This window comes from Bombus terrestris, chromosome 11, assembly GCF_910591885.1.
Source record: "Bombus terrestris chromosome 11, iyBomTerr1.2, whole genome shotgun sequence".
NCBI lineage: Eukaryota > Metazoa > Arthropoda > Insecta > Hymenoptera > Apidae > Bombus > Bombus terrestris.
In genome coordinates this window covers 14,387,222-14,406,053 of record NC_063279.1, presented here as the reverse complement: position 1 = coordinate 14,406,053, position 18,832 = coordinate 14,387,222, and the positions used below count along the sequence as shown (strand labels likewise).

Sequence of the window (18,832 nt, the reverse complement as noted above, 5' to 3'; positions counted from 1 at the left end):
TATAACGTTATGTAGTATACAGTTAAAACGTACAACGTTATATAGTATTACAATATAACGTATAACGTTATATAACGTTACGATATAATGTATAACGTTATGTAGTGTGCAGTTACTACGTATAACGTTACATAGTATTACGATATAACGTATAACGTTGTATAGTATTTCGATATAACGTATAACGTTATATAGTATTACGATATAATGTATAACGTTATATAGTATTACGACATAACGTATAACGCTATATTATTACGATATAACGTATACTGCTATATAGTATTACGATATAACGTATAACGTTGTATAGTATTACGACATAACGTATAACGTTATATAGTATTACGATATAACATATAACGTCATATAATATTACGATATAACGTATAACGTTATGTAGTATACAGTTACAACGTATAACGTTACAAAGTATTACAATATAACGTATAACGTTATATAACATTACGATATAACGCATAACGTTAAGTAGTATACAGCTACAACGTGTAACGTTATATAGTATTACAATATAACGTATAACGTTGTATAGTATTTCGATATAACGTATAACGTTATGTAGTCTACAGTTACAACGTATAACGTTACATGGTATTACGATATAACGTATAACGTTGTATAGTATTTCGATATAACGTATAACGTTATGTAGTCTACAGTTACAACGTATAACGTTACATGGTATTACGATATAACGTATAACGTTATATAGTATTACGATATAAGGTATAACGCTATACTATTACGATATAACGTATACTGCTATATAGTATTACGATATAACGTATAACGTTACATAACATTACGATATAACGTATAACGTTATGTAGTATACCGTTACAACGTATAACGTTACATAGTATTACGATATAACGTATAACGTTGTATAGTATTACGACATAACGTATAACGCTAAACTATTACGATATAACGTATAATGCTAAATGGTATTACGATATAACGTATAACGTTGTATAGTATTAGGATATAACGCATAACGTTATATAGTACTACTATATAAAGTATAACGTCACGTAGTATACGGTTACAACGTATAACGTTATATAGTATTACGACATAACGTATAACGTTGTATATTAATACCATATAACGTATAGCGATATATACTATTACGTAATAACGTATCACGTTATATACTATTACGAAATAACGTATCACGTTATATACTACTACGTAATAACGCATAATGTTATATACTATTACGTAATAACCTATAACGTTATATAGTATCACTATATTACGTATAACGTTGTATATTATTGCCATATAACGTATAACGGTATATACTATTACGTAATAACGTATCACGTTATAAACTATTACGTAATAACATATCACGTTATATACTATTACGTAATAACGTATAGCGTTATGTAGTATTACCATATCACGTATAACGTTGTATATTATTACCATATAACGTATAGCGATATATACTATTACGTAATAACGTATGACGTTATATAGTACTATCATATAACGTATAAAGTTGTATACTATTACGTAATAACGTTTAACGTTATATAGTATTAGGATACATCTTATAACGTTATATACTATTACGATATAACGTATAACGCTGTATAGAATTACGATATAACGTATAACGCTGTATAGCATTACGATATAGCGTATAGCGTTATATACTATTACGATATAATGTTATTATAATATTACGATATAACGTTATATAATATTACTATATAACGTATAACGTTAGGTAGTATACCGTTACAACGTATAACGTTATGTAGTATAACGTTACAACGCATAACGTTATATAGTATTACGATATAACGTATAACGTAACATACTATTACTATATAACGTATAACGTTATGTAGTATACCGTTACAACGTATAACGTTACATAGTATTACGATATAACGTATAACGTTATATAATATTATGATATAACGGATAACGTTATGTAGTATACCGTTACAACGCATAACGTTATATAGTATTACGGTATAACGTATAACGTTATATAACATTACGATATAACGTATAACGTTATGTAGTATTACGATATAACATATAACGTTATATAGCATTATGTTATAAGGTATGCCGTTATATAATATTTCCATATTATGTATAACGTTCTATAGTATTACGATGTAACGTATAAAGTTGTATAGCATTAAGATATAACGTAGAACGTTGTATAGTATTACGATATATAGTATAACGTTATGTGGTATACAGTTACAACGTATAACGTTATATAGTATTACAATATAACGTATAACGTTATATCACATTACGATATAACGTATAACGTTATGTAGTATGCAGTTACAACGTATAACGTTACATAGTATTACGATATAACGTATAACGTTGTATAGTATTACGACATAAAGTATAACGTTATATAGTATTACGACATAACGTATAACGCTATAGTATTACGACATAACGTATAACGCTATATTATTACGATATAACGTATAATGTTAAATAATATTACGATATAACGTATAACGTTATGTAGTATACAGTCATAACGTATAACGTTATATAGTATTACAATATAACGTATAACGTTATATCACATTACGATATAACGTATAACGTTATATAGTATTTCGATATAACTTAGAACGTTATATATCTTTGCGATATAACGTATAACGTCATATACCATTACAATATAACGTATAACGTTATATAACATTACGGTATAACGTATAACGTTATGTAGTATACCGTTACAACGTATAACGTTACATAGTATTAAGATATAACGTATAACGTTATATAGTATTACGATATAATGTATAACGTTATATAGTATTACGACATAACGTATAACGCTATAGTATTACGACATAACGTATAACGCTATATTATTACGATATAACGTATAATGCTATATAGTATTACGATATAACGTATAACGTTGTATAGTATTACGATATAACGTATAACGTTAAAAAATATTACGATATAACGTATCACGTTATGTAGTATACAGTCACAACGTATAACGTTATATAGTATTACGATATAACGTATAACGTTGTATAGTATTTCGATATAACTTAGAACGTTATATATCATTGCGATATAACGTATAACGTTATATAATATTACGATAAAACGTATAACGTTCTATAGTATTACGATGTAACGTATAACGTTGTATAGTATTAGAATATAACGCATAACGTTGTATAGCATTACTATATAAAGTATAACGTTATGTAGTATACCGATACAACGTATAACGTTATATAGCATTACGATATAACGTATAACGCTGTATAGCATTACGATATAACGTATAACGTTATATAACATTCAGATATAAAGTATAACGTTATGTTGTATACCGTTACAACGTATAACGCTATATAGTATTACGATATAACGTATAACGTTAAACAACATTACGATATAACGTATAACGTTATGTAGTATACCGTTACAACGTATAACGTTACATAGTATTACGATATAACGTATAACGTTATATAACATTACGATATAACGTGTAACGTTTTGTAGTATGCAGTTACTACGTATAACGCTACATAGTATTACCATATAAAGTATAACGTTGTATAGTATTTCGATATAACGTATAACGTTATATAGTATTACGATATAATGTATAACGTTATATAGTATTACGATATAACGTGTAACGCTTTGTAGTATGCAGTTACTACGTATAACGTTACATAGTATTACGATATAACGTATAACGTTGTATAGTATTTAGATATAACGTATAACGTTATATAGTATTACGATAGAATGTATAACGTTATATAGTATTACAATATAAAGTATAACGTTATGTAGTATACCGTTAGAACGTATAACATTATATACTGTTACGATATATTGTATAACGCTGCATAGCATGACAATATAACTAATAACATTATATAATATTACGATATAACGTATAACGTTATATACTGTTACGACATAACGTATAACGTTATATAGTATTACGATATAACGTTTAAAGTTACATAGTATTACGACATAACGTATAACGTTATATAATATTATGATATAACGTATAACGTTATATAGTATTAGGATATAACTTATAACGTTATATAGTATTAGGATATAACTTATAACGTTATATACTATTACAATATAAAGTATAACGTTATGTAGTATACCGTTACAACGTATAACATTATATAGTATTACGATACATTGTATAACGCTGCATAGCATTACGATATAACTAAAAACATTATATAATATTACGATATAACGTATAACGTTATATAGTATTACGATATATTGTATAACGCTGCATAGCATTACGATATAACTAATAACATTATATAATATTACGATATAACGTATAACGTTCTATAGTATTACGATATAACGTATAACGTTGTATAGTACTACGATATAAAATATAATGTTATGTAGTATACCGTTACAACGTATAACGTTATATAGTATTACGACGTAACGTATAACGTTATGCAGTATACCGCTACAACGTATAACGGTATATAGTATTACGATATAACGTATAACGTTCTACAGTATTACCATATAACGTATAACTTTATATAGTATTACCACATAACGTATAACGCTATATAGTATTACGATATAACGTATAATGTTGTATAGTATTACGATATAAAGTATAACGTTATGTAGTATACCGTTACAACTTATAACATTACATACTATTACGATATATCATATAACGTTATGTAGTATTACGATATAACGTTTAACGTCATATAGTATTACGATATAACGTATAACGCTGTATAGCATTACGATATAACGTATAGCGTTATATTCAATTACGATATAACGTTATATAATATTACTATATAACGTATAACGTTATGTAGTATACCGTTACAATGTATAACGTTATATAGTATTATGTTATAACGTATAAAGTTATGTAGTATACCGTTACAACGCATAACGTTATATATTATTACGACATAACGTATAACGTTATACACTATTAAGATATAACGTATAACGTAATATAGTATTACGATATAACGTTATATACTATTACGATATAACGTATATCGTTATGTAGTAAACCGTTACAACGCATAACGTTGTATATTATTACGACATAACGTATGACCCTATACTATTACGATATAACGTATAATGTTGTATAGTATTACGATATAACGTATAACGTTATGTAGTATACAGTTACAACGTATAACGTTACATAGTATTACGATATAACGTATAACGTTCTATAGTATTACGATATAACGCATAACGTTGTATAGTATTGCGATATAAAGTATAACGATATGTAGTATACCTTTAAAACGTATAACGTTATACAGTATTACGACATAACGTATAACGCTATACTATTACGATATAACGTATAATGCTATATAGTATTACGATATAACGTATAACGTTTTATAGTATTACGACATATCGTATAACGTTATACAGTATTACGATATAACGTATAATGTTAAATAATATTACGATATAACGTATAATGTTAAATAATATTACGATATAACGTATAACGTTTTGTAGTATACAGTTACAACGTACAACGTTATATAGTATTACAATATAACGTATAACGTTATATCACATAACGATATAACGTATAACGTTGTATAGTATTTCGATATAACTTAGAACGTTATATATCATTGCGATATAACGTATAACGTCATATACCATTACAATAAAACGTAAAACGTTATGTAGTATACCGTTACAACGTATAAAATTATATAGTATTACGACATAACGTATAACGCTATACTATTACGATATAACTTATAATGCTATAAAGTATTACGTTAGAACGTATAACGTTATATACTATTACGATATAACGTATAACGTTATATACTATTACGATATAACGTATAACGTTATGTAGTATACCGTTACAACGTATAACGTTATATAGTATTACAATATAACGTATAACGTTATGTAGTATGCAGTTACTACGCATAACGTTCTATATTATTACGATATAACGTATAACGTTATATAGTATTACGATATAACGTATAGAGCTATATAGTATTACGATATAACGTATAGAGCTATATAGTATTACGATATAACGTATAACGTTATGTAGTATACCGTTACAACGTATAACGTTACATAGTATTACGATATAACGTATAACGTTATATAATATTATGATATAACGTATAACGTTATGTAGTATACCGTTACAACGTATAACGTTATATAGTATTACAATATAACGTATAACGTTATATCACATTACGATATAACGTATAACGTTATGTAGTATGCAGTTACTACGTATAACGTTCTATATTATTACGATATAACGTATAACGTTATATAGTATTACGATATAACGTATAGAGCTATATAGTATTACGATATAACGTATAGAGCTATATAGTATTACGATATAACGTATAACGATATGTAGTATTACGATATAACGTATAACGTTAGACAATATTGCGATAGAACGTATAACGCTGTATAGCATTACGATATAACGTATAACGTTATATAGTATTACGATATAACTTATAGCGCTATATAGTATTACGATATAACGTATAACGTTATATAGTATTATGTTATAACGTATAACGTAATACAATATTAAGATATAACGTATAACGTTATATAGTATTAGGATATAACGTATGACGCTGTATAGCATTACGATATAGCGTATAGCGTTATATACTATTACGATATAATGTTATTATAATATTACGATATAACGTTATATAATATTACTATGTAACGTATAACGTTATGTAGTATACCGTTACAACGTGTAACGTTATGTAGTATAACGTTACAACGCATAACGTTATATAGTATTACGATATAACGTCTAACGTTATATAGTATTACGATATAACGTATAACGTAATATACTATTACTATATAACGTATAACGTTATGTAGTATACCGTTACAACGTATAACGTTACATAGTATTACGATATAACGTATAACGTAATATAATATTATGATATAACGTATAACGTTATGTAGTATACCGTTACAACGCATAACGTTATATAGTATTACGATATAACGTATAACGTTATATAACATTACGATATAACGTATAACGTTATGCAGTATGCAGTTACTACGTATAACGTTCTATATTATTACGATATAACGTATAACGTTATATAGTATTACGATATAACGTATAGAGCTATATAGTATTACGATATAACGTATAGAGCTATATAGTATTACGATATAACGTATAACGTTATATAGTATTACGATATAACGTATAACGTTATATAATATTACGATGTAACGTATAACGTTCTATAGTATTACGATGTAACGTATATCGTTGTATAGTATTAGGATATAACGCATAACGCTATATAATATTACGATATAACGTATAACGTTCTATAGTATTACGATGTAACGTATAACGTTGTATAGTATTAGGATATAACGCATAACGTTATATAGTATTACTATATAAAGTATAACGTTACGTGGTAGACGGTTACAACGTATAACGTTATATAGTATTACGATATAACGTATAACGCTGTATAGCATTACGATATAACGTATAACGTTACATACTATTACGATATATCGTATAACGTTATGTAGTATTACGATATAACACATAACGTTATATAGCATTGTGTTATAACGTATAACGTTATATAATATTACGATACAACGTATAACGTTCTATAGTATTACGATATAACGTATAACGTTGTATTGTATTAGGATATAACGCATAACGTTATATAGTATTACTATATAAAGTATAACGTTACGTAGTAGACGGTTACAACGTATAACGTTATATAGTATTACGATATAACGTATAACGCTATATAGTATTACGATATAACGTATAACGTTACATACTATTACGATATATCGTATAACGTTATGTAGTATTACGATATAACACATAACGTTATATAGCATTGTGTTATAACGTATAACGTTATATAATATTACGATACAACGTATAACGTCCTATAGTATTACGATGTAACGTGTAACGTTGTATAGTATTAGGATAGAACGCATAACGTTATATAGTAATACGATATAACGTATAACTTTATATAGTAATATGTTACAACGTGCCACGTTATACACTATTAAGATATAACGTATAACGTCAGACAATATTACGATAGAACGTATAACGCTGTATAGAATTACGATATAACGTATAACGTTGTATAGTACTTCTATATAACGTATAACGTTATGTACTGTTACGATATAACGTATAGCGCTATATAGTATTACGATATAACGTATAACGTTATATAGTATTATGTTATAACGTATAGCGTTATACAATATTAAGAGATAACGTATAACGTTATATAGTATTACGGTATTACGTATAACGCTGTATAGCATTACGATATAGCGTATAGCGTTATATACTATTACAATATAAAGTATAACGTTATGTAGTATACCGTTAGAACGTATTACGTTATATAGTATTGCGATATAACGTATAACATTATATAATATTACGATATAACGTATAACGTTATGTAGTATACAGTTACAACGTATAACGTTATATAGTATTACGATATAACGTATAGAGCTATATAGTATTAAGATATAACGTATAGAGCTATATAGTATTACGATATAACGTATAACGTTATATACTGTTACGACATAACGTATAACGTTCTGTTGCCACGATAGATAAATACATAGTCATTGTCATCGTAACTTCTTCTTCCTTATACATATTTCTATCAAAATTCAAAGAAATATTAATGTGCATAACTTGTTATAACATACTGAAGCAACTATACTCACTCAAATATAGTTATCAAAACAGGTTTAATAAGTTTTGCACTTTGCCGAGGTGAAGCACATAAACACATTTCAAACACTGTCATTATCATTACAACTCCTTCCGAGTTCAAATCTCCTAAAAGTGGCCTAAGTGTTTCGATTATAATCGCTCCTCTTTGACTTAAAAATTCTTGGGGACTTAATATTACATATGCTTGAACTATATACAAACATAATTTTAAATGTTCAAATGATTTTTCTGAAAAATATAAAGATCATCAAATTTTCTGCATGTTTATAAGAATCATAGTCAAATAGAATTATTTACTAACCTAATACAGCAGGCAAATTTTTAGTCAGTTCCGTTATAGCCAATGTTGGCGCAGCTGCATTTTGCAGTAAAGCTAACCGTAATCGCAAGCCATCTTCTAACAAATAAACGTGACAATTTTGATTGACGTCACAACTTAATGCAATAACACCTACTACTAGTGGTTCTATAAGGACGCTTTCAGAACCTAAAGCCTAAAAAATAATTCAAATATTATCTATTATTTAAAATTTTTAATAAAATCATTGAGTTATATATTTGATTTATCAATATCAAAATTAATAATTTGATTTATATTAATATAGTTTAATTCATTAAACAATATAAAAAATATGTACCTTTTCCAGATGTACAAGTGTTGAAATTATAGCACATCTTAGCATATTATGTTCTTCACATTCTTGCCAAAGTGCTGGCAAATATGAACTGAGGGCTCCAACAAGTGGGTTTATTTCACTACCAGCATGTTCAATCATAAATGATAACACGTATAACACATACATCTGAAAATTATTTAAAATATGTTTTTGCGAACTACAACAATATTTTAAAAGTAACATATAACAGTATATACATACATACCTTGGTATCACATTCTTTTACTTCTTTTAGGAGCGAAAATAATAAAGAGAATGCTGGTTCTAAATATGGCGAGAATTCTTCCGGATTAAATTGAAAATCATCTATCGCAAGTTTTAAAGCATCGCTTGCTGCTAAGCGAATACCCAGATCTTCTTCAGGACTCAAAACTTCAACCATAAGTTTGTATAATTCTGGTCTTAACTCTGTACTTAACTTAACAGCTGCAATTTTATTACAATACAAGATTATTACATAATAAATCCTACTTGTTTAAAAAGCTGCACTTTACTTACTTGTCCAGCGCCCAATAAGCCAACATACTCGTCTTCTAATAATTCTATAATTGTTACTTCGAATTTTCAACTCTTCTTTTAAGGTAGTTGAAAACCATTGATCAAAATTTACCTAGTAAATAGAAGCGTGATAAACTGGATGACTGACTATTTACACTGATTTTTTTGTGATATTTTGTTCTTACCTCATCGTATAAATCAAATGCAGCCAAACCAACTGCATTATATACTGCATCTTTTACTAGAATAGCATGCAAATTATTCGGGTCAACTGGTTGATGATGTCTTTGCATTAATTCAACTAAAACTGGTACAAGAACTTCTCCAAAATGATGGAAAATTACTACAAACAGACACTCCGTACAAGGCTAAAGAAAATAAAATATTAATTATAAAGTAAATAAAAATGTATAATTTTACAATTATAATACATTTATAAATATTTGTAAATAGTTGGCTATAAAATATTTACCCTTAAGCTATATTTCCATGATTCACCGCCATCATCGACAACTGAAAACAGTATAAATAAGAAATATAAAACATTCTACATACATATATATATGTACGTACAATGTTTATATATATACATAATATATATATATATGTATGTATGTATACAAATATTTACCAAAACTTTCTGGATCTGTATCCCATAATTCCAATTCAGCAGGTGTTAAAAGAAAATAATGTGTTACCAGCCTTGAACAAATTTCTGCTAATGTTTCAGGTGTGAAAAATTCTTGTCTCAATTGATTTGCTCTCAACGTTAAAGGATTTTTCGTATCTGTATTAACAAATTTTCAAGCTTAATAAATCACACCCATAAATTTACAAAATACCATTATCCATCATATATACCTTTGAGAACTTTAGCTGGTTTATAGTATGTAGATAATAAAATGCCTTTCATTAAATTTAAACACTGTATAACAAATCTTTCAAAAGCTAGGGCTTGACCAGCTTCAGTGAAACAATAAAAAACAGAAAATTCTAATGATGTTGGTATTAGTTCTACATAGCAAAATGGATGCATTTCTAATACTCCTATTAATACTTTAGTTAAATGAATTATAAATTTATCGCATACTTCCATCTGTATACCTCTTGAAATTAATGTCTTTCCTAGAATTATATAAAAATCATTATTAAGAGAGACAAATATATAACTGATATTAAGGGTAGTATCAGAGGAGAAATATACTAACGACATTCAAGACAAGTTCTTGCACGTTCAAAAACAATTTCCAAGAATGACATAGCATCATGGGATTCTGAAGGTTTATTAAACCCATTACAATAAGTGTTCTAAGAATTCTCAATAGAAGTAACGCTTTTTCCAAAGCTTCCTGTATCTGATTTGTGTCTGCCCCATTTGATGCCATTATAAGAAAAGATTCTGTGTAAGTATTCCACACATTCAGAATAAAACTGAACACACTACTGGTTAATTCTTGGAAGAGTCGTCTGTCAGGAACTAAACGTTTAGAGGCTAAACACTTAACAACATGATGTAATATTAACAGTGCCCGATGCTGGGCCAAAGGATTTTGTCCTCTTATAACATCCAATAAGGTTGGAATTAATGACCGCCATTCTCTAGGCCAATCATATCTGCACAACATTATTTCGTTTAACTTATTTTATGAATCAGAGAGAAAAATAAACGCAAATTATTTAATCAATATCAATTACCTTGCAATTTTAGCAATGAGAGCTGCCAATTGGATAGCTAACTGATTTACAGGTTCTTCAAAGTTTACTATTAAACGTTGTCTAAGAAATTCCTTTTCGTCATCTGCAATTCCACTGTAGTAATAATGCATGTTATTTATTAATTAATTTACATTAAGATGTTAATACTATTAGCCAAATTTGATTGCGTTAAAGAATACTTACTTTGGAGCATTTTTTCTCCAATATTTATCAACACCATTTTTGAAACATAAAATAGCCATCCATCTAATATTGATACTCAAGGAATGATTAGAAAACACATTCTGAAATAATTATTAATATTTTACTCACAATATAATAATTAGACTTTCGTTAGTAATGAAAATAAATAACCTAAAATAATCTTACGTACATAAGCAAATAGTATATGCTTATATATGCTAGTTAAAATAAAAATGATCAGGAATAAATTTTTACCTCCTTACAATCTAATCAAATTTATTTTACATTTATTCATGCAACTTACATATAACGCAGTGTAGAATCCCCTTTCAGTTTCCCATTGTTTTAGAGTTTGTTCAGCTGGTTTCAAAATAGTGGGATCCTGACTACCCGCTTGTTGAAGGACTTCTATCACTGCGACATCCATCTTCCTACAAAAAATTAATATATTCAATGTTTTACATTAAATTCAAATAGCTCATTGTTATTTGTTTTCCTCTGAAAAGATCGACTAAACTTAACTTTTTTCGGAAATATCTATGTATTAAATCAATACATGACGAAAATCATCAAAGACACTCTACATCAAAATGTCACACACGCCCGCAAGTCGGCATTTCAGAACGCTGCCCCCCTCCTGCTTTCGTCTCTTTCTACAAAATGACAGTTATTGTTATAGTGTAAACCACCTTATTACTCGTAAAACGCGATTCTAGTCTAGATTTATTTATCCATTATTCATATATCGTATAAGGTATGATCAACCTATTATGATAATGTTATTTACTCATGTATTTAAGCAAAAATTCTAATATTTCCAAAGAGCTATCCCAGAACTAAAAACTAGTTCTTTCTAATAGACAACAGTATAAATAATACTGTTGATAGAATATGTTTCAATATTTACTTATCTTTTAAAGATAAAGAAACAATAATGTTTCTTCTTGCGTTTATATATTTTCTATATAATAAAATATGTACATATACATTAGTGATTTGAAATATTTGAAAGAAATGTTATTAATTTTCTTCACATCTGTTTGTCAGAGAAATGTAATTCGTTGATGAATTAATTTACTACTAAAAATTTAAGCTATAATTTCTATGAAAACATAAGTATCAATATGATTTGTTTACAGATTTATAAGGAGTTTGTTTATTGCTATTTTCGCTTTAAAATTTCATTGGACTTAAACCGGATATCCGGTGCACGCACTCTACTACGCATTCAGTGTCCGCTTGTGCGATATACGGTCTTTCTGTTTATAGCTCGCTGCATTGCTTGATACTTCTCACAATGAAGGTACGTATCCAATAATAATTTCAAAATCTAACAAATATTACAAACAGTTACTATAAAAATTTATATATTGAAATGCTATAAGTAATTTTAGATATATATAATTTATGAAACATTCGTTTATCTGTATACCTAACCAATGTTAAAATAAGACTTATTTCATTTATCTTCGGCATAAGTAGCATGAAGCAAGTCATATCCAAATGTAGAATACTTAACCCCTTATCCTACAATATCGTGCGAGAGATATGGTACGTCGATCGGGCCAAATATAAATAACACGTGTGAGAGACATGGTAAGTCATTCGGACCAAAAGTAAATAATACGTGTGAAAGACGTGGTACGTTCTTGGGGCTACACGCGACAAATACTTACTAATTTTCTTGGCCGCATTCGGATATGCAAATATATTTTCTTGAAAAATATTAGAAATTTATTCTCAAAAATGACTTCAAAAAGAATATTAAGCGTTGTTGGGAACATTGTAAATTCAGCTAACATTGCAAAAAGTGATTTGATAGATATTTTAAATAATGATAGTGACAGTAGTGATATTTCACTTCCTGTACGAAAACGTTGTAAGCGACTGATTATTGAAGATGATACCGACGATGAAGACCACAGTAATCATCAACAATCAGAGCTATGGATTTGGAAAGAAGAAACTAATGATCCAAAAATCTGGAATTATACAGAAATTCCTGGCATAAAAGTGGCAATTTTGAGTCAGTTAGGTGAAAACAAAAAAGAATTAGACTTTTTTAATATAATATTTGATAATATATTTTGGGAAAATATTGTCATGGAGACGAATCGATACGCAAACCAAATAATGAACAATGAAAATAAAAGACTAAAAATAGATAAAACTTGGTTTCCTATAGACTGTGGTGAAATCAAAATATATTTTGCACTATGTATAATAATGGCTGAAGTTAAAAAACCAACAATTCAAATGAATTGGTCTAAGAAAGCAGTTATAAAAACTCCAATTTTCTGAAAAACAATGCCGTTCAAAAGATTTCTGCAAATAACTAAATGTTTGCATTTTGCAGATAACAATTTGGCTAACAATACAGATAAATTATGTAAAATAAAACCTGTGATAAACTTTTTGAATCAAAGATTTAAAGAAGTATATACAATGCAAGAGAACATTACTATCAATGAATCATTGATGAAATATAAGGGACGCTTATCCTATAAACAATTTAATCCATCAGAAGGGGTAAGATTTGGTATAAAATTTTATAAATTATGTGAGTCAAAATCAGGTTATTGCTATGACCTTAAAATATACACTGGTAGTGATAAAATAAATTCTGGTAACAGTGCATTTGAAAGTGTTGTCAAAGAGCTATCACAGTCAATATTACATAAAGGACATACTTTATATTTAAACAATTGTTCTCCAAAACTGTTTAAAACTTTAATTAACAATAAAACTAATGTTGTTGGAACAGTGCACTGGAACAGAAATAATATGCCAAAAGATTTTTATAAAGTAAAATTAAAAAAGGGTGAATATATAATGAGAAGCTGCAATGGAATAATGGCATTAAAATGGAAGGATATACGAGACATTTATATTCTTTCTTCAAAACACAAAATAGCAGAATGATAGGAATTGACCGGCAAGACCGAATGCTAGCATGCTTCCCTGTGATGAGGAAATGTATGAAAGGATACCGAAAAGTTTTCTTTTACCGCTTTGATATTGCTCTGTTTAACTCGTACATTTTATTCAACAAAATAAATACTCACAAAAAACAGACTTATGCTGAATATAGAATTGAAATAGCCCAATCATTACTAAAAAAATGTACCATTACCAGAATATATACGAAAAGGACGATTATCGAATGGAGATTTACCAAAGAGACTGCATGGAAAACATTGGGGTCATTTTCCCAAGCATATAGATCCAACACCATCGAAATCAAAGCCACCAAGAGCTTGTAAAGCATGCACAAAACATAAAAAACGTAGTGAAACAACGTGAGAGTGCAAAAGATGTAAAGTTGCATTACATGTACCAATACGCTTTGAAAGATATCACACGATTGAAGATTATTAAATTTTTGTAAATTTTTTCAAGACGTTCATAATTTAAAATATGTTTTTTTAGAAATTGTAATAAAAATGTTATTGATTTATTAGATTTATTATTGACTTCAAGATAATAAATCTTACTTGTTCAATGATCAGTTGGTAGTATTTATTTATCAAACATCCTGCAAAGTAAAATTAATTGTGCCTGTACACATGCATTTACAAAAAGACACGAACACTCAGCCAAATCATAAATTGGTTTGACATGTGACTGATCTTGTTGTTTATGGCACACACTATTGGAACTTAAATCATAAGGCAAGAGGCTAAATTTTCTTCATATAGAGCATTAAGATTTACAATTTTCATTATTATACTACGAAAGTAAGCATAACCTCATTAAAATGTCTTAGACGTTTAACCTATATTTCACTCTACAAGTATAAACAGCCGACCTTTGTGAATATATTTTATGGCTATTATCAAGCAAAAAATGCTTCATAAGTATAAATCAATTGAAGCCTTATTACAAGGTGCTGTATCTACTGTTATTTTATAGCATAGTGATAACGAGTTTCTTACTAGTCCCCTTGTATTTTGAATTTTTGTTTTAACTTTTTAATAAAGCTTTATATGGCTATGTATATATAACATTTTTGTTTGATTACGTACATTAAATAAACTGGCAAAAGCTGATAAATCTTTGCATATGCTGTATAATATTTGTGTTTTTTAGTTGAACGTATCGTATCCTGCAACAGGATGTCAAAAACTGTTTGAAATCTCCGATGAACATAAGCTGAGAATTTTTTATGAAAAGCGTATGGGCGCAGAAGTAGAGGCTGATGCTCTCGGTAACGAATGGAAGGGATATGTCGTTCGTATCTCCGGCGGCAATGATAAACAAGGATTTCCTATGAAACAGGGCGTTCTGACTAATGGTAACACAAGCATTTTTTATTCTAATTTCGTTTGATTTTAATTTTTTAAAAATTCCTGTAACTAGGGCGCGTACGTTTATTGCTCTCAAAAGGACATTCATGCTACAGACCTAGACGTGATGGTGAGCGTAAACGTAAATCTGTCCATGGATGCATAGTCGATTCCAACCTTTCAGTACTCGCTCTCGTCATTGTCAAAAAAGGAGAAAAGGTATTAATTTGACTGTACTTTCTATCTATTATCCATGTTTCAGGGTGTATCTTAGAATTGTCTTATTATCTTATGATACTATCGTAAACATGGAAGATTAACTATAGTGTTTTGATTTGGGAGACTGTGTTATGTAATTTACACTTTTTCTCAGTGTACAAGCGATACACTAAAAGTCAACATATCTGTGGATGTAATGATCAGTGAGTTAAGTTATTAACACGTTCACGCCGGCGCGTATCACCGGTGGCTCGCGCTTGAGTCTCGCATCAGGCAGCGTACACTTGACTCACACTTGAATGTTCTATCAGATGGTGCGTACCATCAAAAATGTAGTTCGTTTAGTAACTAGAAAAAATCGCCATTTGAAATATTTGAAAATTTAAATGGAAATTTGACGTCTATTAAATGAAAAAGAAGTAGGATTTATTTTATTTCATCTCAATATTATAAACATACAAAACAAAAATTCGATAGTAAACACAGCAATTCAATATTATAATTACCTTACCTTAATTGTTTATTTATTTCTATTTGCAATTTTTAAACGCACTTGAAACAAAGTGCTGGCTGGCTCTCACAATGATTGCAGTATATCGTAATTTTTTTAGTTTTTTTTCATGGCATAATCTCTAATTTTTTTTATATAAGCATTTATAACGTTCCTTACTTCTTTTTCTTGACTTTCTTACAGATCCTTTATGTGAATGGAGAAAATGTGAACATTTTGTGAAGGTATTTGCTTTTCAATAGCCATTTCTGCAATGTGGTGATTATTGGTCAAAGATGAACAATAATTTTTTCTCTAAATTGCAAAATATTAATATCTTTATTACATTATCTTTGATATATGTACCACGGAATTATGAGGCAAGTCCCTCATATTAATTGTATAATAATTTTTTTGTACCATTTAACGGTTTTCCGTAAATAACTACAGTACGATGTCATTTGATAGGATAAGTCATCACCCCTTTTTGCATCGTTATAAAAAAATATCAGACTTTACTTCATCATTTTTTCCTTGAATAATTGTACACATGTGATTCTTGGAAGTAGTAAACATATAAACTGGTCTTTTGTCAATCCATTTAAAAAATTTAACTCTGCTACGATTTTCAAAACTCACAATGTGGCCCCGTTTTTGTTTTTGTATCGTTTGTGGCGGTAAACATTTTTTGTTTATTTTTACAGTACCACAAATAAATGTTTTTTTCTGCCAAAGTTTTTTTCTTCAACCAAGGGCACACTCGTATAACAGCTATCTATGAATTGCATGTGGCCTTCAAATAATAATCCATACGAGTGCTGCCCCACGGCGAGAAATACAAATAGCAACGCCCACGTGAACGTGTTAAAGAACATTTTTAATGCTAAGAAGCATTTAATGTATAAGTTGATTAAATTCTTACAGGATATCCCGGATTTAACTGACAAGGAAGTCCCACGCCGTTTAGGACCCAAGAGAGCGAGCAAAATTCGCAAACTATTTAACTTATCGAAGGAAGATGATGTCCGTCGATTCGTTGTGAAACGACCAATTCAAAAAGAGGGCAAACCACAGCGGTCGAAAGCCCCTAAAATTCAACGTCTTATTACCCCACTTACACTCCAGGTTTGTACATATATGTATCTATATTTATATTGTTGTTTTGTTTCAGTTAAAATTTTCCAAAAGTATGGAGTTTATAGTAAAATAAAAATATGTTTATATAGAGAAAGAGGCATAGACTGGCTCTAAAGACGAAGCGTTGCTTGGCTCGCAAGCAACAAGCAGCAGAATATGCGAAGCTGTTAGCACAACGGCAAAAGGAAGCTAAGAATAGACATCAAGAAGAACTAAAGCGAAGACGTAGTGCTTCTATACGAGATTCCAAATCGGGCAGTCAGTCTGCACCCGCCATTCAAAAGTAAAAGACTACAATGATACCGTCCAATACAATATGAAACTAACAAATTGTGTACAAATATGTTGTATATAAACCTATTAAATATTAGCTGTATATAAGCCTAATAAATATTTATATTTTTTTTGTAATATCTTGTCTTTTTGTAATATCACTTACATGTTCCATATTCGTAATGTTCATATATACACTATTATACTCGTCTAAATTTATACAGCATATACGTAAGGTAGAAGCTTATCATTTGAAGCAATTAGTAATTTTTAAAGTTTCTGAAATGATTAAGGTGGAATTATAGAGGTCATCATCAACATCAATGGTTATTTTAATATTATTCTTAATTAGTATTGTAGAGGTGGTATATGTTGTCCGTGATAGTAGTAATTGCCGGCTGTAGATGTCGCTGCTGGGATAATGCTAATTATTCTTCCATTTTGATGCGTGGAAGAAAAATAGGATCACGGG

General features: G+C 28.7%; 2 protein-coding genes across 3 annotated transcripts in view; one reads left to right on the top strand and one right to left on the bottom strand.

Annotated features, from left to right (window-relative positions):
* The window catches only part of LOC125385978, a gene marked incomplete at its 3' end in the record, with an annotated part of 48,768 nt that extends 36,084 nt beyond the window's left edge, over nucleotides 1–12,684 (bottom strand). The window contains 15 exon segments of the mRNA XM_048410263.1: nucleotides 8,872–9,109; nucleotides 9,183–9,375; nucleotides 9,520–9,684; nucleotides 9,764–9,984; nucleotides 10,057–10,168; nucleotides 10,242–10,424; nucleotides 10,529–10,569; nucleotides 10,688–10,843; nucleotides 10,918–11,181; nucleotides 11,265–11,342; nucleotides 11,345–11,670; nucleotides 11,752–11,865; nucleotides 11,956–12,056; nucleotides 12,260–12,386; nucleotides 12,478–12,684. Of these exon segments, the coding sequence (XP_048266220.1) occupies nucleotides 8,872–9,109; nucleotides 9,183–9,375; nucleotides 9,520–9,684; nucleotides 9,764–9,984; nucleotides 10,057–10,168; nucleotides 10,242–10,424; nucleotides 10,529–10,569; nucleotides 10,688–10,843; nucleotides 10,918–11,181; nucleotides 11,265–11,342; nucleotides 11,345–11,670; nucleotides 11,752–11,865; nucleotides 11,956–12,056; nucleotides 12,260–12,382 (2,315 nt within the window).
* Nucleotides 12,685–13,116: 432 nt separating this feature from the next.
* LOC100649421 (40S ribosomal protein S6) lies at nucleotides 13,117–18,498 on the top strand. Of its 2 annotated transcripts, none has more exons than XM_048410264.1 (5): nucleotides 13,117–13,258; nucleotides 16,045–16,249; nucleotides 16,315–16,460; nucleotides 17,875–18,075; nucleotides 18,177–18,498. In XM_048410264.1, exons 1-5 carry the CDS (start codon nucleotides 13,253–13,255, stop codon nucleotides 18,372–18,374), a joined length of 756 nt encoding a protein of 251 aa, XP_048266221.1. In that variant the 5' UTR covers nucleotides 13,117–13,252; the 3' UTR covers nucleotides 18,375–18,498. The 2 variants fall into 2 exon arrangements, with proteins under 2 accessions (XP_048266221.1, XP_048266222.1); XM_048410265.1 differs by lacking the exon at nucleotides 13,117–13,258 and adding an exon at nucleotides 13,307–13,551.
* Nucleotides 18,499–18,832: the final 334 nt, after the last annotated feature.

Coding starts and splice junctions, on each gene's coding strand:
- LOC100649421 (XM_048410264.1), top strand. Junction 16,250..16,314: donor ACAGGGCGTTCTGACTAATG/GTAACACAAGCA, acceptor TCCTGTAACTAG/GGCGCGTACGTTTATTGCTC. Junction 16,461..17,874: donor TTGTCAAAAAAGGAGAAAAG/GTATTAATTTGA, acceptor AAATTCTTACAG/GATATCCCGGATTTAACTGA.